Source organism: Canis aureus, chromosome 19, assembly GCF_053574225.1.
Source record: "Canis aureus isolate CA01 chromosome 19, VMU_Caureus_v.1.0, whole genome shotgun sequence".
NCBI lineage: Eukaryota > Metazoa > Chordata > Mammalia > Carnivora > Canidae > Canis > Canis aureus.
In genome coordinates this window covers 38506311-38526825 of record NC_135629.1, presented here as the reverse complement: position 1 = coordinate 38526825, position 20515 = coordinate 38506311, and the positions used below count along the sequence as shown (strand labels likewise).

General features: G+C 57.7%; 1 protein-coding gene across 1 annotated transcript in view; it reads left to right on the top strand.

Annotated features, from left to right (window-relative positions):
- Positions 1 to 20515, top strand: part of DNAH1 (dynein axonemal heavy chain 1) — a 79948-nt gene that overhangs the window by 56154 nt on the left and 3279 nt on the right. Inside the window, exons 47-77 of the mRNA XM_077858655.1 lie at positions 1782 to 1960; positions 2926 to 3156; positions 3759 to 3955; positions 4413 to 4548; positions 5403 to 5611; positions 5742 to 5913; positions 6703 to 6894; positions 7257 to 7367; positions 8137 to 8322; positions 8724 to 8915; positions 10099 to 10266; positions 10361 to 10552; positions 10695 to 10826; positions 11291 to 11416; positions 12063 to 12182; positions 12305 to 12454; positions 12549 to 12709; positions 13537 to 13762; positions 13904 to 14099; positions 14425 to 14576; positions 15185 to 15381; positions 15629 to 15777; positions 16032 to 16186; positions 16268 to 16399; positions 17104 to 17274; positions 17354 to 17533; positions 17600 to 17776; positions 18354 to 18524; positions 18681 to 18811; positions 19153 to 19504; positions 19817 to 20051. Of these exons, the coding sequence (XP_077714781.1) occupies positions 1782 to 1960; positions 2926 to 3156; positions 3759 to 3955; positions 4413 to 4548; positions 5403 to 5611; positions 5742 to 5913; positions 6703 to 6894; positions 7257 to 7367; positions 8137 to 8322; positions 8724 to 8915; positions 10099 to 10266; positions 10361 to 10552; positions 10695 to 10826; positions 11291 to 11416; positions 12063 to 12182; positions 12305 to 12454; positions 12549 to 12709; positions 13537 to 13762; positions 13904 to 14099; positions 14425 to 14576; positions 15185 to 15381; positions 15629 to 15777; positions 16032 to 16186; positions 16268 to 16399; positions 17104 to 17274; positions 17354 to 17533; positions 17600 to 17776; positions 18354 to 18524; positions 18681 to 18811; positions 19153 to 19504; positions 19817 to 20051 (5478 nt within the window). The remainder of the gene's footprint in view (positions 1 to 1781; positions 1961 to 2925; positions 3157 to 3758; positions 3956 to 4412; positions 4549 to 5402; positions 5612 to 5741; positions 5914 to 6702; positions 6895 to 7256; positions 7368 to 8136; positions 8323 to 8723; positions 8916 to 10098; positions 10267 to 10360; positions 10553 to 10694; positions 10827 to 11290; positions 11417 to 12062; positions 12183 to 12304; positions 12455 to 12548; positions 12710 to 13536; positions 13763 to 13903; positions 14100 to 14424; positions 14577 to 15184; positions 15382 to 15628; positions 15778 to 16031; positions 16187 to 16267; positions 16400 to 17103; positions 17275 to 17353; positions 17534 to 17599; positions 17777 to 18353; positions 18525 to 18680; positions 18812 to 19152; positions 19505 to 19816; positions 20052 to 20515) is intronic.

Below are 20515 nucleotides of genomic sequence, written 5' to 3'. Positions count from 1 at the left end.
GGTGGTCATTGCAGCAGAATAACCAACCCCTTCAGACCTCCAGCCCTGGCTCAAGTCCCACCTCAGCTGAAGGAGGCCATCAGAAGACAGCGCCCTCCTTAGACTTCCAGGTCTACCACTCACCTGTACCCGGGCCTCCCTCAGCCCTGTCTTCTCTCCTGTTGCTTGGAAAGGACTAGCTTTCTCCTGGGTATAGCCAAAGAGCCCTTCTCTGAAGCCTGAATCCCACCGCAGAGTGTCTGCTGGAGGATGTGGCTCCACGTCCCAAGACACTGTATGTGTGTGGCCCATCTCTCTGGGGCCATTCTTGCCAGCAGGCAAACATGTCCTGATTTCCCGTCTTAACAACAAAACTAACACAGCCACTCTGGGCCCCTTCCCGTTCACCCTGGCCATCTTTCCATTTCTCCACTCATGTTGACAGCACAGCTCCAGAGCATTGTCCCTTCATACTGGCACCAGCCACCCTTCCCACTTTCCCCTGTGTCTCACTCCCTGGAGAGTGCCCTTGTCATGGTGGCTTTGTGTGGCCAGATCAAAGGTCAGCTCTCAGTCCTAATGTTCCTGGGCTCTTACTGTTGCTGGAGGGTAGCCCTTCCTCTCAGGTCAGGTCACCCCCATTCCTCATCCCAACCTCCCATCCAGCCGTCTATCCATCTCCACCTGCAGCCAAGGGACCCATTTCCATGTTCATTTGGGTCACATTCTTCCTCTGCTCAACTACAGGCAAGAGCCCAAGTCCCAACAGTGGTAGGCAGGGCTACCCCAGCCCCTTGTCCCCTCTCTGCTCTCACCGCCCCACCCCCCAATCGGTTCTTAACACAACACTGCAGTCCTCGGAACACTTGCTCTGGTCCTGGGTCCACTCACATGTCCGCTGTCCAGCTCTCTGCTCTAGTGCCCCTCCTCCTGAGCCCTCCCGCCCCTGACCAAGATTACATCAAATGCGTCCAACCCTGGCCCCCCTGATACTCTGCTGCGGCTGGCCTCTCTGTAGCCCTTTACTGTTGGCTCTGCTGCAGATCCATTGGCTGCCTGGCTCCCTGCAGGCAGCAGCTGAAGGGTGAGGAGTGTGTCGGCTGGGACCACCCTCTGTGCCCAGGACTGAGGACAGTGCCTGTGATAACAAACGGAGGAACCCGTCTTTGGGGCTCATGAGCCCTCTTGCCCCTTCTTGTTTTCCACTTCAGGGGATTCCCTCTGCCCCAGGTTCCCACTGACAGAATTTTGGTTCCCAGCAAAGAATTGAATAGTTTTTAAAGAACCAAGAACCTCAGTTACATTAGTAAGGAAAATGCAGGCTGGTGGTTGCAGCAGCTCCGGGGGGCTGGTAAGCCCCGCAGGTCATGGCTGAGCTCCAGGCCCCTCACATCCACCATTTGCACTCCTGAAGCCACTGTTGGCCATGTGACCCTCCCCTGCTGGGCTCAGAGCCCCACAGGGCAAGACAGTAGGGTCCCTGCCCAGCACTGACCCCATTCGTACCCCCAGTTCTGTGGATGTGTCCCAGTGCCCCAGTGGGCAACAGACTGTGTTGGTAATGAGGCTGTAAAGGAGGGCAGAGCTCAGAGCAGGAGATTCCTCACCCCAAGCTGGGGGGTACCAGGAAGAGCTTGTGGGGAAGATGGCATCCAAGAGGGGCTGAAGGATGCGCAGAACCCAGGCCCCCAGGCTGGGGAAAGGGCATCTGGGAGAGAACACAGCACTGGCAAAGGCAGGAGATTAGGATCCACAGGGATCCCCTGCCTGTGTGACCCAGGCCCACCTTCCTGTTCCCACAGCTGGGGCCCCCACCATCGCCCACTTCACGGATCCCCTCGTGGAAGCCACTATCATGGTGTACTCCACTATCACCTCCCAGCTGCTGCCCACTCCAGCCAAGTCCCACTACACCTTTAACCTGAGGGACCTCTCCAAGGTCTTCCAGGGCATGCTCATGGCCGACCCGGCGAAGGTTGAGGTAAGGATCTATCTAGCAGGGTTCCTTCCAGTGTTCAGTGGAGGAGAGCACACAGTGCCCTCATAGTCCTCTCCAGCCCCTTGATTTTGGCCTAACTGCTCAAACTCTGCCCAGCCTTCACCTGGCCAGGCCTTGAGCAGGGCTGGGGGTACGCTGGGCTCCAGGCCCCCTTTCCTACAGCTGAGCCATGTCTTGCATGTCAAATCCATGCCTAGAATGGCAGTGGTCATGGGGATCACACAAAAGGACCCAGGGCAAGGCAAGGGAGAGCGAGGGTTCCTAATGGAGGCCCTGTGCAGAAGCTCTGGAAGGAAGTATGAGTAGGATGCATCCCAGGAACCAGAGATGCCCAGGTGGAAGGCACAGAACTGCAGCAGGGAGTAGGCTGTCAGTGTGCCGGGTGGGCTGGAGCAGACTGTCAGCTGTGGGGGCCATAGGGCCTGAAGGCGATGGGAACCATGGGGTGAAGGGGGGCAGATTTGCACTTGCAGTGGGGGTGGATGGGTCAGTGTGTACAGAGCCTGGGACCAGGGAGACTTGGTGAACAGGACGGATGCCAGCCCTGACCTTGCCAAGCTAGGGTCAAATAAGTAGAGATAAGGGCCTGGGGGCTTCTGGAGGGCCATCCATTCACCCAGGGGGAGGTGGAGAGCTGGGATGGAGGTGGCAGCAGACTTGGAGATGGGAGCAGAGTCAGAGGAGCTCACCAAGTGGCTGGATGTGGGGCGTTGGGAAGGTGTAAGGAGAACAGTCATCCCTCCTGGGTTTGGGGTTTGAGGAGCCATGGGGGCCCTGAGAGTGGAGAAGCTGATGAGCAGCTAATGCAGCTGGATCTCACCTGGGCCTGGAGCTGGGGGAGGGGACAGCACGGCACAAGGTGGGGTGCTCGGTTGGCTGCTGCCCCTGCACACTGCCCCAGCCAGGTCTCGAGGGCAGGGGCCAGCACTAACGTGGGGTGGCTGCAGGACAAGGTCCAGCTGCTGCGTCTGTGGTACCACGAGAGTTGCCGCGTGTTCCGAGACCGCCTGGTGAGTGAGGAGGACCGAGGCTGGTTTGACAAACTACTGGAGAGCCACATGGAGCGCTGGGAGGTGGCCTTTGCCGACATCTGTCCCTTCCAGCCCATCCTCTATGGGGACTTCATGTCTCCAGGCTCTGACGTCAAGTCCTATGAGCTCATCACCAGTGAGAAGAAGGTAAGGGGCCCCTTCGCTCTGCCCCCTGTGCCCTGGGCCCTCCACAGCACTACGAACAGACCACGACACTATGACTAGAGGGTCAGGACTATAAGGGCCAGCCCTTGCCCCTCTAGGTCCCATTGCCTCACTTTGCAAAAGGGCACAACGGGCCCTGCTTGGCCCACCTCTGATGACAAGCCTGTAGTTCACCTAAGACAGGCTCTGTAAACATGGACATGCTGGCCTGTTGGAGGGGCTCTCATGCTACCCATGGAGGGGAGGACCCCTGAGTCAGGACCTCAGGGAGGCACGGAAGAGACCTCGTCAGAGGCCTCGGAGCTGTGTGGCTGCAGTGGCCCCCCCAGTGGTTTCCCTCCACACACATCCCCTCCTAGTTCCCAGGAGCTCCCATGAGGGCCCCAGGTCAGTACACCAGGTGAGACCTGGAGGAAACAGGCAGGGCTCCAAGCCCGCCCCTCAGGCCCCTGTGTGTATCCTACATTGAAGGCTCAATGCCCCTCCATGCACAGAGGAGCGGGGCTGACCATGGGAGGGGGGCATCCCCTAGTGCATGGGGGATGGAGAGAGGGCCCAGATTTCCCCATCCTCCCTGGCCCCAGATGATGCAGGTGATTGAGGAGTACATGGAGGACTACAACCAGATCAACACAGCCAAGCTGAAGCTGGTCCTATTCATGGATGCCATGAGCCACATCTGCCGCATCAGCCGTACCCTGCGCCAGGCACTGGGCAACGCGCTCCTGCTGGGCGTGGGTGGCAGCGGCCGCAGCTCCCTCACACGGCTGGCCTCGCACATGTGAGGACCCCTGGGCATGCTGGGTAGCGGGCGGCCAGTGGCCAGTGGCAGGCTGTTGCTTCCATTTCCGTTCTTCTGGTGGAGCTGGGACCATGCTGGGCCAGGTCATCCAGCCACACGCTACTGAATGCCCTGGAAAGGGGAGCTGGGCTCCAAGGAGAGGCAATAACAGTGCCCCGTGGTGCTCTAGGGTGGGAGGCATGGCTGCAGACATCCAGGAGGAATTCCTAGGTCAGGTGGCCACAGGCCTCCCCTCAGGATCAGAGCTGGGAGGATGGAGAAGTACATTCCAGGCTATGGGAATAGCTTAAGCAAAGGTCTGGAAGAAAGAGAGAAGGTTCAGGGCCTGGAGAGTGTGCAGATCTGCCCAGGCTGGGAGCCAGACTCCAGATGGCTGGGGGTGGGGTCTGGCTATCCCCCACTCAGCACTTGGCCTCGAGCTCTGGTATGTCTCCAGGGCCGAGTACGAGTGCTTCCAGATTGAGCTATCCAAGAACTACGGCATGACCGAGTGGCGTGAAGATGTCAAGAAGGTCTTGCTCAAGGCTGGCCTGCACAGCCTGCCCATCACCTTCCTGTTCTCCGACACTCAGGTGCCGCTGCCACGGACAGTGGGCAGGGACCAGGGTGGGCTGGATACAACCCCGTCCTGGTGTGGCATCCTGGAAAGTGGTCAGTCCTTCTTGCCCGGGTCCCTGTCTGGTGGGGTGGACGTTTAGAAGGATGGCTGGGATGCGGGGTGGGGGGCCAAACCTAGCCTGTCAGAGTTAGGGAGACCTAGATCACTACTATACCCCAAAAGTAAAGAAGGTCCCTGGCACCATGGCTGACCACAGGTGACACCACCTTCACTGGCCAAAGGCTTCCCACCTCAAAGACTGCAGGACTTATGCCTGAAGCACTGTGCCCCTGGTGGCCCTCTTGGGGGCTGCTGCCTCTAGGGCTCCCCAGACATGAGGCCTGTCCCTAGGTCTCTAAGAGGAAGTGAGGTTGTAGCTCCGGGGTCTCAGAACAAACAGAGTAGCACTTAAACCTGGTTGGTAGGCGGAATTGGGCCGAGACAGGAGCCCTGGCATGCTTTCCACTCTGTGTAGGGTCCCCCCCCGTTCCTAGCCCTGCCCCTACCTCCTAGCAATGACTTCTTTCTGCCTATGGCCTGCTTTCCTTCTATGAGGAAGCTGAGGCATAGAGAGGGCTGGAAAGTGAGAGTAAGGTACCATATCTCTCACCCAGGGCCTGGGACCCTTCCACAGCTCAGTGGTGATGTTCAGAGTCTCTGCTGTAGGGCAGGCCTGGGTATGAGTCCTACACCATGACTTACCAGGTCACTTGTATGACCCTGAGCTTCTCTGAGCCTCAGTGGCATGGTCTGCTGTGAAGGTCCAGGGAGACCTGCACCCAGGGGCCATTATCAAGCCTTAGCTTTTGTACTCTCATCTCTCTCCAGATCAAGAATGAGTCTTTCCTGGAGGACATCAACAATGTTCTGAACTCAGGTGATATTCCCAACCTCTATACCTCAGATGAGCAGGACCAGATTGTCAATACCATGCGGCCCTATATCCAGGAGCAAGGCCTGCAGCCCACCAAGGCCAACCTCATGGCTGCCTACACTGGGCGTGTGCGCAGCCATATCCACATGGTGCTGTGTATGAGGTACGGGCAGCCATTGTGGCCATGCAGGGACTGCGGGGCTGGGCAGGGATGCACCTGGGCCTGCCATGAGGAGGGTCTTGGGCTCCTAGGGGCGTGAGTCAGTGTCTCATTTGGACTCTTGGTCCCCTAGCCCCATTGGAGAGGTATTCCGAGCCCGCTTGAGGCAGTTCCCCTCCCTTGTCAACTGCTGTACCATTGACTGGTTTAACGAGTGGCCAGCAGAGGCCCTGGAGTCTGTGGCCACCATGTTCCTGAATGAGATCCCAGAACTGGAAGCCACCTCTGAAGTAATTAAAGGACTGGTAGGTGTTTTGGTGAGGAGCAAGCTGTCAGCGTTTAGGTTTGGGCTTAGGGTCACTGCGGCCCAGCTGAGAGTCCCAGGCCCAATACTGAGGGACATTGGGGCAGACAGCTTTATCCATTCTAAGCCTGTTCCCTCATGTGTATCATGAGACTGCCACAAGTTTGTCACAGGGATATAGAAGGTTGGACACATGTTACACAGTCACTATTTCTTTCATTCCCTGAGGGCTTTGTGGCAGTTTTCTTCAAAGAGCCTCCTAATAACAACTGAAGACCACAGATAGGGGGCTAGATTTGTCTGGTCCAACCCAAGAGAGTGATGGTCACCTCAGGGCCAAGAACTATAGTGAGACTGTTTCCCTCTCCAGCTATGCTGAGGTCCTTGGATCCTCTGTTATCACAGATCTAGCCTCCATGGGGTGGTTAGGGAGGCGGGGTGTCCCACCTTAGGACTCTCCGAGGCAGGTCTTGGGAGCTGTGACAAGGGCACTGGGCCAAGATCTGGGAGACACCTGGGTCCGTGTTCAAAGGCAGCTCTGCCTTTGACAATTGTGTGAACCAAAACGAGCCCCTTGACTTCTCTGGGTCATGGGTTTTTCTTCTGCAGAATGAATGACCTTGATCTAGAGGTTATAAGGATCATGGGAGACAGTGAGTGTGAGAGGCACTGAGCTTCCTACATGTGGCCCCCTCCTTGGGATCCAACTGCAGTGGCTTCAAGGGTACCCTGGTGCCCTGTCTTTGTTGGAGGCTCTACAAGGCTGGCATCAGTGGTCTCCTATCCACAGATTCAAGTTTGCGTGTATATCCACCAGTCGGTGGCCAGGAAATGTGTGGAGTACCTGGCCGAGCTGGCCCGCCACAACTACGTGACCCCCAAGAGCTACCTGGAACTGCTTAATATATTCTCCATCCTAACTGGGCAGAAGAAACAGGAGCTGAAAACTGCCAAGAATCGCATGAAGAGTGGCCTTGACAAGGTGGGCCAGGGTGGGACTTTGTGAATAATGGCTAGCCGCCCATGGTACTGCTTGCTGTGGCTTAGACCTGCCCCAGGGAGGCCCAGCCCACCCTCTCAGTCAGCAGCCTGCAGTGTTTAAATGGGTAGCTTCCTCCCTTACCAGCTGAACAAGGTCAAGGCCAAAGCAGGTCAACCCCACAGATTCTCAGAGGACTGCTCCTTTCCTCTAGGGCTCACTGGGCAACCAGCCATAACCTGTCACTTATAAATTAGGGCGGGTGACCCTGCATGCAGGACACTCTCCCCAGCCCCCTCCAGGCCCAGCTCTCTTTCTGGTACCCTGTCACACCAGATTTCCTCTCTGTGTCCCCCATCCACCAGCTGCTGCGTACTTCCGAGGACGTGGCCAAGATGCAGGAGGAGCTGGAGATGATGCGACCCCTGCTGGAAGAGGCTGCCAAGGACACCGTGCTCACCATGGAGCAGATCAAGGTCAGCTATGCTCCCGGGCCCTCATCCCTGATGTCTGACCATGTCTGAGGATGCTCGGTGTCCCCATGCAACCACGAGATGGCTGGATGCCTGACTTCTGCAGGTTGCTTAGCCCCTCGGTTCCTGTTTTCTTCAGTCAGTAGTCATTTGTTCATTCAACAAGTGTTTGCTTGGAACCTATTCTCTACCATGCCCTGCCCTGGGCAGGGGATGCAGTGAAGAGCAAGACAGGCAATCCAAACCCTGATCATCACAACATGGACTGAGTGGCAGGTCGCTTCTGGCAGCTGTGCAGCCCAAGTCTCCTTCTGAGTCTTCACGAGATCCTCAAATTCTAGGGCCAGGTCCTTCATAGCTGACATCTCAGATTCGCAAGTTCATTATGACAGCTTTCTGGTAGAAGCAGTCACACCTGCTCTGCAAAGTCAGTGTATTAAAAATGTTTCCAGCAGATAGAAAGAACATGATGTGGGGGACTGCCTTTCTCTGTCTTGCATGGTGATCCCCTGAGGGCTTAGGGGGTCCTTTCCTGGAGGGCAGTTGTGCTCAAGCACGCAAAGCCCTGAGCCCCATGCCAGGCCCACCAGAAGCACTTGGAACAGGCTTCTCACATTCCCAGAGCTCCGAGATGGCTCTTGGAGGATGGGGACATCCCTGCCCTCATTTCTCTTTGCCTGGGGAGACTGAAAGGTAAGAGGGGAGAGAAGGGAGGGGGAACATCTGTCCCTGACATGCCACCAGCTGCGCCCTCCCTGCCTTTGGTCCCCAGGTGGACACAACCATTGCCCAGGAGACCCGGAATTCAGTGCAAGCAGAGGAGATCAAGGCCAATGAGAAGGCCAGGAAGGCACAAGCTATTGCTGACGATGCCCAGAAGGATCTTGATGAGGCACTGCCTGCCCTGGATGCAGCCCTGGCCAGCCTGCGTAACCTCAACAAGAATGATGTGACCGAGGTGAGTGGCCAGGCGGCTCCCAAAGCTCCCCTGGCATCTGTCCCAGTGTCTGGGGACCCCAGACCCCCTGACTCCACATGCCTTAAGGGTCATGTGCTGAGAGGTATGGATAGAACCAGGCCTCAAACCCAGCTGCCTGTCCTCACCTCCTTGAACCTGCCCTCAGGACCCAGGCAGGCACATGAAGAGGGCTTGGGGTCTGAGCATCTAGGACCTTGTGGTCAGGCCTGGGTGTATGGTGGAGCAGAAGGAACCACAGGTCGGGGCAGACGTGGGGGGATACCCAGGCATGCCCTTTGTCTGTGGTAGTAGGAACTGGGTCTGTGGGATCTACCCATCTGATGGCTGTCCCCGCCAGGGGTACCCAGGCAATGATGAATCTCCCCTGGCCTGACCCACAGGTCCGGGCCATGCAGCGGCCACCCCCAGGCGTGAAGTTGGTCATAGAGGCTGTGTGCATCATGAAGGGCATCAAGCCCAAGAAGGTGCCCGGAGAGAAGCCCGGCTCCAAAGTGGATGACTACTGGGAGCCCGGCAAGGGGCTGCTGCAGGACCCTGGCCGCTTCCTTGACAGCCTCTTCAAGTTTGACAAGGTGAGCGTGCCAGGCACAGAGCGGGCAGGCCCGTGAGTAAGCCCAGGAAGTGAGCAAAGGAGCCTGCCTCCCCCACCCCCCAGTGCAGGGCTCTTTGTTCAGTCTCCCTTTGCCTGACCATGGGCAGCCCTGTGGCCACAGAGCTGACTGGGACCATATCCTGGCCCCCCAGGAGCTCTCTGGCTGATGGAGTGACTGTCACTCCAAAGCTCTGCAGCCTAAAGAACCCCTCTCATGCCCTTTCCTCCCTGAAAACTGCCATGGCCTTGGCCTAGACTTTCACTGTCTGTGTAACCATCGCCTTTCCCTTGGCCTCAGCTGAGGTTCAGCTTCTCCCATCTGTCCCTGGGTTTCTCTGTCTGCTGTCTATCTGGGGCTCTCAGTATCCATGGCCATGTCCTCCCCCAGGGGCTGCTTCATGCTTAGGTCAGCCTGGATCCCACCCTCCTCTTAGGGGACCTTCTTCAGCCCAGAAAGTGGGTAGGGGATAGTTGCCTGTGCACCTGGCCCCCACCATCACCATGAGTCAGTATCAGGCCCCAAGTACCCCAGGCTGCACTGAGGGGGTGGAGATAATGGCCCATAGGCAGCTGGACCCCTAGAGACTTCCCCATTCTTCCTCCTCCACTTCCATCAGTCTAGAAACCAGAAGCCGCACAAGCCTAATTCAGCCCGAATCAGGAGTGCTCATGGCCAGTGCTCAGGCTCCCTGTTCCCAGGCTCTAAACTCTGGGAGTTCATGAACAATACGGATTCCTGGGCTCATTCTGAACTATAGTGTTGGACTCTCACAGGGTGGGACAGGAACCCTGGGAGTGTGATGAGCTCTCGGGGTGAGGATTAATACTCTTGAACATGAGCCTGGTTGGGCATCAGAGTCACTTGCTGTTCTCCACACCTGCTACGAACAGCCCTTGTCGCTAAACAAATTTTACATGGGGCCTGCATATTACCAGACCTTGAGACTACATGGTTTCTTGTGGCTGAAGTCTCTGATAGTATTATCTGAAATCTGGGACACAGAAGTTCCTCTTCCAGCAAGCCCCTCTGGACTGTTTATTCCCTAAGGAAGATACCTGTGCTGAAGCCTACACAGGGCATCAGTGTTCCTTAGCAAACCCCACCACCCCTTCCTCCCCGGGAAGCAGCCCCCACCCCCAGTGCCCATGCCTCCCCTCCCCAGGACAACATTGGGGAGGCAGTGATCAAAGCCATCCAGCCATACATTGACAATGAGGAGTTCCAGCCAGCTGCTATCGCCAAGGTGTCCAAGGCCTGCACCTCCATCTGCCAGTGGGTGCGTGCCATGCACAAGTACCACTTTGTGGCCAAGGCGGTGGAGCCCAAGCGGGTGAGTACTGGGTACCGCTGGGGGAGAGGAGGGAGGAAGCTGAGGGCTGTCCCAGGGCCCCTTGGAAAGCTAGCCCTGAGCCCTCTGCCTGCAGCAAGCCCTGCGGGAGGCCCAGGATGACCTGGAGGTGACCCAGAGGATCCTGGAGGAGGCCAAGCAGCGCCTGCGTGAGGTGGAGGATGGCATCACCACGATGCAGACCAAGTACCGGGAATGCATCACCAAGAAAGAGGAGCTGGAGCTGAAGTGCGAGCAGTGCGAGCAGCGGCTGGGCCGGGCAGACAAGGTCCACACATCCCTGCACGGAGGGCCTATGGGCTGGGAGGGTCTGGCAGGTTGGGAGGTGGGGGTGGCGGGCAGGTCCTGCACCCCTTCTCCATCCCCTGGCCTGGCCAAGCACAGCCCATCCCACGGGGATACCTCTGCAGCTCATCAACGGGCTGTCGGATGAGAAGGTGCGCTGGCAGGAGACGGTGGAGAACCTGGAACATATGCTTGGTAACATCTCTGGTGACGTGCTGGTGGCTGCTGGCTTCGTGGCCTACCTGGGCCCCTTCACAGTAAGGAGCCTTTCAGCCCTCCCTGGGACACTCTCACGGCCATGAGGGGCCCCCTACAGGGTGGCTCTCCCCTCGCTCACTCATTCGGCAAGTGCTTCTCAGGTGCCCTATCGGAACCCTGTGCTGTTCCAGGCATGGGGGATAAGGCAGTGCAGGAAAGCTGGCAGGGCCGGCTTTCTAGTAGGAACCTGAGCTCGCACTTCTATGCTTGCTGGGTACCTCTCATTCAGTCCTCACAGCCTCCCTGACAGGTGGGCCTTGTTGTCATTAGCCCTGTTTTAGAGATGAGGGGCTGAGGTTTACAGAGGCCAAAGGGGTCACCCAAAGTGGGGCCTGAGTGCAAACGTCTTCCTCCATTGCTGAACTCCACCTCTGTGTACAACTCCTGGGTGCTGGGGGGCAGGCGAGGTAGGAGGGCATCACACATGTCGTGGTGGGTGGCCCTGAGCCTGGCATCTCCCCAGGGCCAGTACCGCACGGTGCTCTACAACCAGTGGGTCAAGCAGCTCAAGAGACACAAGGTCCCGCACACTTCTGAGCCCACGCTCATCGGGACACTCGGGAACCCTGTGAATATCCGCTCATGGCAGGTGCCTGTCTGGGGGGTGCTGGAGTGACTAGGCTAAGCCAGGAGCCCCCTGCTTCCCTCCCACCCTCTTTCCTCAGTCCTCAGCCTGCTCAGAGATGCCTTCCCTGAACCTGCCTGGGCCCAACAAGAAGCTGTGGGTGGGAGAGGAGAAAGCTGAACACAGTGTGACACAGATCTAGCTAACTGTGGGCAGAGAATTCAAGGGGGGCTTGCCAGAGTGGGTCGGGGTAGGATAGCTGCATCCATGGTGAGGTTAGGAAGTCAGATCTGAGCTAGACGCTGAAGGATAGATAAAGTTGGCCCAGGGAGAAAACCAAGAGGCTGTTGGCAGAGGCCAAGGGAGAGTATAGGCCAGGGTATAGGTGGCCTGTGGGTTCTGGGAGACGGTCTGAGTGAGTGAGGACTCAGTAGGCAAAATGGCAGACAGGCCCAGAGAAGGAGGGTGTTGGGATCCAGCCTGGGAGCAGGAGAGAGTAGGGGGTCCTGTGGGCTGACACCTGTGCACACTGCCGTCTGCCCCTCCCTCCAAAGGCACACAATTAGGAGAGGGAAGAGATAGCGGAGCATGAAGCTGGAGTAGCTGTCACCCCAGCTGACCCCGCTTGTGGGACAGCCCTGACCTGGTCTGGCACCTGATGCCCCCACAGATTGCTGGCCTCCCCAATGACACACTGTCAGTGGAGAACGGGGTCATCAACCAGTTCTCCCAGCGCTGGACCCACTTCATTGACCCTCAGGGCCAGGCCAACAAATGGATCAAGAACATGGTGAGCCCATCTGCCTGGTGCTGCCACCCCCACGCAGCTGGGCTTAGCAGGTACAGGGGCAGTAGCTGAGCCTTGAGCTGGCCATCAGCTCTCACAGACCCCACTTGCCCCTATGCCCACAGGAGAAGGATAATGGGCTGGATGTGTTCAAGCTGAGTGACCGGGACTTCCTGCGTAGCATGGAGAACGCTATCCGCTTTGGCAAGCCCTGCCTTCTGGAGAATGTGGGCGAGGAGCTGGACCCGGCCCTGGAGCCCGTGCTGCTCAAGCAGGTAGGCCTGCAGCACCAGGGGGAAAGGGCAGCCCCACTCACTGCCTCACTGGCGAAGCCCAGGCCACAGTGCTTGCCCATCCCTCCTACCGTAGACATACAAACAGCAGGGGAACACAGTGCTGAAGCTGGGGGACACGGTGATCCCCTACCACGAGGACTTCAGGATGTATATCACCACTAAGCTGCCCAACCCACACTACACACCTGAGATCTCCACTAAACTCACCCTCATCAACTTCACCCTGTCACCCAGGTAAGCCTCCAGGCCCCAGACCCAGAGCGTGAGCTCTTCCTGGCTTCCCCTCTCCCACCCCTGGGCCAAGACTCCCTGGCTTTCCCAGAGGCTCCAGCAGCTTCTTCCAAGGCAATCTGGCCCTCCAGGCCTTTCTAGCACCTCCTCCAGCTCCCCTTACTTGCCACCATTTCCAAATAAGAACCCCCACCCCGAAGATCAAGAGCGCTTGATCACTGGGCAGGGCCCCTCAGCCTCCCTGGTCAGCGCTAGCCCCATCTTGTCCAAGTACCCTTCCCCACAGCTCAGCCCTTGCCAGCCCCTTGTGCACTTGCCCCCAGAGCTGCCCTGGAGCCTGAGTCCAGCACACTCTGGCTCCCTGTACCCAAACCCCATTTCCTGCCTTGCTGCCATGAGCCCAGGCACTATGGCTTTTGCTGGTCACCTGCACAGAGCCCACAAACCTGCTCCATGCTCTGGCCTCTATGTTAGTGGCCACTATTAACCTCGTATGGATGAGGTGGTGAAAGGCCTGTCCCTACCAGTCACCTAGCCCCCTCTTGCCAAGAGGATGTTTTTCAACGATCCCAGCAACTCATGTATCCAACCACCTGACCCATCCTGGGATTCCAGGTTGCCACCTGGCATCTCACTGAGAACTGGTCACTTTGCAGGCAGCCTCTGCATTAGCCCTGCAGCCAAGAAAGAGGCTAGGCCTCCCCGGATGATACTGGCAGGGATGCTGGGTTCTTGGAGCCTGGAGGCACAGGTAGATAGATGAGCAGGCTCAAGACTGGCCCTCTGGAGCCTCCCAGTGTTACAGACATGGTGTCCCCTTCCCCTGGCAGTGGCCTAGAGGACCAGTTACTGGGCCAGGTAGTGGCTGAGGAGCGGCCAGACCTGGAGGAAGCTAAGAATCAGCTGATTGTTAGTAATGCCAAGATGCGCCAGGAGCTGAAGGACATCGAAGACCAGATCCTGTACAGGCTCAGTTCCTCCGAAGGCAACCCCGTGGATGACATGGAGCTCATCAAGGTGCTGGAGGCTTCCAAGATGAAGGCTGCCGAGATCCAGGTCAGCAACTGCCTGTCCCTGCCTGCAACTCCTGCCTCTCCCCACCTACCCCAGGCCTGACCCCTGTCCCCGCCTATGTCTGCCTCCTGCTCTTTGCCAGCTGGCCTGCGCCTGACCACCACTACCCTGCTGCCCCTCCAGGCCAAAGTCAGGATCGCAGAGCAGACGGAGAGGGACATTGACCTCACGCGCATGGAGTACATCCCTGTGGCTGTCCGCACCCAAATCCTTTTTTTCTGTGTATCTGACCTGGCCAACGTGGACCCCATGTACCAGTACTCCCTGGAGTGGTTTCTCAACATCTTCCGCTCAGGCATCGCCAACTCGGAGAGGGCAGGTAGGCCTGGCATGCATGTACTCATTGACGCATGGGCTCCCACTCTGGCACAGATGTGACACAGTTGGACACATCTCCACAACAGACACGTATGTGTAAACTCTTACCTGTGTTCACTTGCACATACTCTCATATTAGACATAACAGCACACACGCCCCTCCCAACCGCCTTAGAGCCCCTTTGCTGGGAATTTCACAGGCCCCCAGGGGATGCCCAGACTGCCCTCATGGCTGTGGGGCCGACCCACTGGGCTGGACTGAACCCAGGGGCTCTTGCTATCCCTCACCTCTCCTCACGCACTGCCATCACCTCCCTGCCCCACAGACAACCTGAAGAAGCGCATCGCCAACATCAACCGCTACCTGACCTACAACCTCTATAGCAACGTGTGCCGCAGCCTCTTTGAGAAGCACAAGCTGATGTTTGCCTTCCTGCTGTGTGTCCGTATCATGATGAATGAGGACAAGATCGACCAGGTGCATGAGCAAAGGGGCAGCCAGCTGGGCCGGTGACCCAGGACAGATGGCCTGAGGAAGTGCCCTGTTGCCAGGCCTGGGAAGGAAAGAGAAGGCCAGGCAGGAGGGTACAGCAAGAGTAAAGGGACAGAGGCTCTAGGAAACAGTTCCTTGCTTAAAACAGTCTGGATACCCAGGGTTCATTGTGGCCCAAGCTGTCCTGTGAGCACAGCCTTCTCAGAGCCAAGTGTGCTGGTGAGCAGATACAGTCCTGAACCCACTAGCTCAGGCTCTCATGAGCCCCGGTGTTTTGCTGTGTGTTGGAAATCACTGCCGAGACAGTGAGCATTAACAGCCCAAGCCTTCGCCGTGTCTAGGTGCCAGGCTAACAAAACCCTTGGGAAGCAACTTAAATTCCCACTCTTCCTACTTTACAAAATGAAGAGACTGAGGCTCAGAGAGGTCACATCCTTTGCCTAAGACACACAGCCAGGAAAATGTGGAGCGGGGACACTAACCCAGACTTATCTGTCTGACTGCCACCCCCAGGGAGGACCCCATTTCTCTGGCTGAGGGTGGTAGGGGAGGCATTGCTGGGTGGGCACTAGCCTCCCCCTGTCCCCTGCCAGGGTGAGTGGCGCTACCTCCTGTCCGGAGGTTCCATCCAGCTCATGACTGAGAACCCAGCGCCCGACTGGCTGTCAGACCGGGCCTGGAGAGACATCCTCGCACTCTCAAACCTCCCAGCCTTCTCCTCCTTCGCCCAAGACTTCACAAAGCACCTCTCAGAATTCCAATCCATCTTTGACAGCCTTGAACCCCACCGGTGAGCTGCACCCCAGGGCATAGCAAGGGTGGTCATGTGGAGAGGTAAGACCCCAGGAACAGGCCTGCACAGGAGGTTTGTCTGAGGAGCCACCCAGGGTTGTCCTGCAGCTGTGGCCACATCTGTTCTGTGCCCCGGCTGTGTACCCTCTAGGCACTCTACTCTCCCCGGTCATCCAGCCAGCAGAGTCCCTGGGCCCAGTGCCTTCCCACAGGTCAGCTCTCAGGGACACATGGGCCTGTTGCAGGGAACCCTTGCCTGGCATCTGGAATGAGTACCTGGACCAGTTCCAGAAGCTGCTGGTTCTCCGCTGCCTGCGTGGAGACAAGGTTACCAATGCCATGCAAGATTTTGTGGCCACCAATCTGGAGCCACGCTTCATTGAGCCCCAGGCAAGTGCCATTCAGCCAGTGCCCAGACTAATCCCCACCTATGGGTCCCAGGGGCCTGGCTGCACCTGGACAGACCATTTTACAACCTTGGTCAGGCTGGAGCTCCTAGTCATACCCTCCAAAGGCTCTGGGAGTTTGCAGGCCTCACCAGGAAGCCTCTCTGAGAGCTCTCTAGAAGCTCCAGGACCTTCTGCCTTGCCCTGGTCCTGCCCTGCCTCAGCCCCAGGGACCCAGCATCTCTCCCTGACCCATAGGCAGCCAACCTGTCAGTGGTGTTCAAAGACTCCAGCTCCACCACGCCCCTCATCTTTGTGCTATCACCTGGCACTGACCCCGCTGCCGACCTCTACAAGTTTGCTGAAGAGATGAAATTCTCCAAGAAGCTCTCTGCCATCTCCCTGGGCCAGGGCCAGGTAAAGACGGTGTGGGCAGGGGTGGGGGCCTAGAGGCCGGGCTGGCTGGCCCCTCCCCGCTCAGCACTCCCATCCCAACAGGGCCCTCGCGCAGAGGCCATGATGCACAGTTCCATAGAGAGGGGCAAGTGGGTCTTCTTCCAGAACTGCCACCTGGCACCGAGCTGGATGCCAGCCCTGGAGCGCCTCATCGAGCACATCAATCCCGATAAGGTTGCGCTGCCCTTCTTGCCACAGACCCAATGTCCTCCTTTGCTGAAGAGGCTGCTAATGCATCCATCCAGGAGCCAAGACTGAGGGAGATTGTCCCATAGAGATCGTCCTAGCCTGGCACACAGCACTCGGGAAGTGATATATGGATGAAACAAGCCTCAGCTAGATTCATCCTCTCAATGGCTCCCTGAGTTACTGTTACCAGTGTTGATGTGACTTGCCCAAGTCCACCCAGCATAGACTGGTGACCCTGGGACTTGCCAAAGCCCCTATTCCTTTTTTTATTGAGGGGTAGAGGCAGAGGGAGAGAAAGAGAGAATCTGAAGCAGGCTACACACCCAGTGTGGAGCAGACCAGGGCTTGATCTCACAACCCTGAGATCATTACCTGATAAAGCCCATATTCTTTTTTCTAAGATTTTATTTATTTACTTATTTATTCATGAGAGACAGACAGAGGCAGAGGGAGAAGCAGTCTCTCCTCCGGGAGCCTGATGCGAGATTTGATCACCAGGGAATCATGCCCTGAGCCAGAGGCAGAGGCTCAACCCTTCAACTGCTGAGCCACCCAGGTGCCCCAAGACCATATTCTTAATCAGTGGTCTGCACAGCCTAGCTTGGCCCGGCCCACCCAGGGGGAGGGTCATGCTGCAGGTGGCCCAGAGCTCCTGGTAGGAAGGAGCTCATGTGGTATGTGGCCACCAGGTGCACCGGGACTTCCGCCTGTGGCTCACCAGCCTGCCCAGCAACAAGTTCCCAGTGTCCATCCTGCAGAATGGCTCCAAGATGACCATCGAGCCGCCGCGTGGCGTCAAGGCCAACCTGCTCAAGTCCTACAGCAGCCTCAGTGATGACTTCCTCAACTCCTGCCACAAGGTGAGGTGTGAGGGGTACACCCTTCCCCATCGCCATGCCTGGGGCCTGGCCCTGCCCCTCACTCCCCTGCCTCTCACAGGTGATGGAGTTCAAGTCCCTTCTGCTATCCCTGTGCCTGTTCCACGGGAACGCCCTGGAGCGCCGCAAGTTTGGGGCCCTGGGCTTCAACATCCCCTATGAGTTCACAGACGGGGACCTGCGCATCTGTATCAGCCAACTCAAGATGTTTCTGGATGAATATGAGGACATCCCCTACAAGGTGGGCCAGGGACAGGCTAGGGTGGGGTGCTGGGTGCTTGTGGGGGCCCTCACACCTGCCCTGTAGGTCCTCAAGTACACAGCCGGGGAGATCAACTATGGGGGCCGTGTCACTGATGACTGGGACCGTCGCTGCATCATGAACATCCTGGAAGACTACTACAACCCCTCCGTGCTCCACCACGAGCATAGCTACAGCGCCTCAGGCGTCTACCACCAGATCCAGCCTACCTACGACCTCAATGTAAGCCTGCCGGCTGGTGCCCTAAACACCCTCAGGTGCTGGGTGGGAGGAGGCGTGGCCCCGGCCCTCCAGCAGCTCCTTTTCATGGATTACCCCATCCCACAGAGATAGCCACAGTGAGGAAGGTGGACACTGAGTCTCTGCCCCTGGAGCTCAGGCTGTGTGGGGAGAGGTGAACTCTGGCTTCCCGGCCACAGCCTGAGCATAATTATTCAATTGAGGCAGCAGCAGCTCCTCCAAGGGGTCCCAGAGGAAATGGTGCTTCTGCTAAGATGTGTGGCGGAGCTGGCAGGGGCCCGGTTGGCTGTTGGAGTGTGGGTCATCATTGTAAGGAGGGAAGCGTGACTGCTTGGAGGAGTTGAATGAAGGAGCAAGGAGCAGCATGGCAGCAGGAAGAGGGCTGGCGGGGGAAGCAAAGGCTCCCCACACAGCGCCTCAGAAGCCATGCAGTCCCAAGAAGAGGGAGATGTGTAAGGGTTACAAGTTGGGGAGACAAGTGAGAGTTGTGCTTAACTGGAGGACCGCCCACCGGCTAGGGGTAGGGCGAGGCTTCAGGTGTGGCCCTCCCACCCTCTAGGGCTACCTCTCTTACATCAAAGGCCTCCCTCTCAATGACATGCCTGAGATCTTCGGCCTGCATGACAATGCCAACATCACCTTTGCCCAGAATGAGACTTATGCCCTGTTTGGTGCCATCATCCAGCTGCAACCCAAATCATCCTCTATGGGCGGCCTGGGCCGGGAGGAGGTAGGTGGCAGCAGGGGGAAGGGGCCCACAGGTTGGGCAGGGCTCCCCCCAGTATCCTGCCTGCTCCCCCAGAGGGAACTCTGTGCATGAGGAACCCTGCAAGAACTAAGGTGTGCTGGCCCTGACTCCCGTCCCCGTGTCCCTTTGCCCCCACAGATAGTGGAGGATGTGGCCCACAATGTTCTGCTCCAGGTTCCTGAGCCCATCAACTTGCAGATGGTGGTGGCCAAGTACCCCGTGCTGTATGAGGAGTCAATGAACACAGTGCTAGTACAGGAGGTCATTCGGTAAACCCCCTCGCCCCCCAGACCTGAGTTCTTATGGAGAGTTATTATTACGAGAAATGACAGCAACCTATGGGCCAGGTACCATGCCAAGTCTGTGCTCTAACTCAACCAAGTTGTTCCCAGTTCACAGATGAGTAAACCAAGGCCCAAAATAGTTAAGTGACCTAAGTTTACACATTTGCTAAGGAGCTGAGATCAGTACCCAGGCTGCCCAACTCAGCTCTGTGCTCTTAGCCCCACGTTCCGCCATTGTTTTTCTGTCTGTGGCCTACAACTGGGGAGTACAGATAGTGCCAGATGGCCCTGGACCACTGCTCGCTTCCTTGCCACTGGCCCCATAGGTACAACCGGCTGCTGCAGGTAATCACAGAGACGCTGCGAGACCTCCTCAAGGCACTCAAGGGGCTGGTGGTGATGTCCTCGCAGCTGGAGCTGATGGCTACCAGCCTGTACAACAACACTGTGCCTGAGCTCTGGAACGCTAAGGCCTACCCATCGCTCAAGCCACTGTCCTCATGGGTCATGGACCTGATGCAGCGCCTGGACTTCCTGCAGGCCTGGATCCAAGGGGGCATCCCAGCTGTCTTCTGGATCAGTGGCTTCTTCTTCCCCCAGGCCTTCCTGACAGGCACACTCCAGAACTTTGCCCGCAAGTCTGTCATCTCCATTGACACCATCTCATTTGATTTCAAGGTTTGCATACAGCCAAGGTCAGGCCAGGGGAAGGCTGGGGTATGGCCCAGAAAGGAGGGGTGCTGAAGCCACAGCTGGCTGGCAGTCAGGGGGTCTTGACTAGGGCTAGGGTGGCAAGAGCCAAGCCAGAAGAGGCTCTGAGCCCCCAGGAAACCCCTAGGGGCAGGACACAGACCACAGGCTGCCAGCTGAAGTAGTGGGTGAATAATGGGCATGTAGGCTCTCAGAAGGGAGTCTGTGCCTCCTAACCTAAATCCTAGCCCAGAATCCAGGTGTTTATACGTGGGGGGCATGTCTTTGTGCCCACCACAGGTAATGCAGCAGTCAGTGTCAGAGCTCAAGAAAAGGCCCAAGGAGGGGTGCTACATTCATGGGCTATTCCTGGAAGGGGCCCGCTGGGACCCTGCAGCCTTCCAACTGGCCGAATCTCGGTCCAAGGAACTATACACAGAGATGGCTGTTATCTGGCTTGTGCCTACGCACAACCGCAAGACTCAGGACCAGAACTTCTACCTGTGTCCCATCTACAAGACACTGACCCGAGCTGGTATGGGGCCAGGGTGGGGAACCCGCACCACAGGTGGGGGCTCAGGACTGGGCCAGCCTAACTGGACAGGTTAGCTGAACCGGATGGCCAACAGAGGCCGATCAGCACTCCTGAGAGCAACCTGGCCAGGACAGAGCTAAACCAGCAGCAGGCAGGGTAATGCCCAGAACTTGGGCTCATTCTGTGGGCAGTGGCCCCTGAGCTCACCCTCCTCTTGCTTCCCTCAGCCGGCCTCACCCGGGTCTTGGAAGCCCTAGGCTGCTAACAGTTCAGACGGGTTAATGGAGGCTTGAAGGGGAGGTGGGCCTGGGCTGGATCCAACAGGGAATGAGCAGAGGCATCAACTCTCCCATTCCCGTCGTCAACAGCGCCATAACCCTGGGCAGGCCAGAGCCTTGGCCAGACCCAGTCACCAGTCTGGCTCCCCCTTGGGTCAAGGCCCCTGCTTGCTCCAGCTCAGTTGG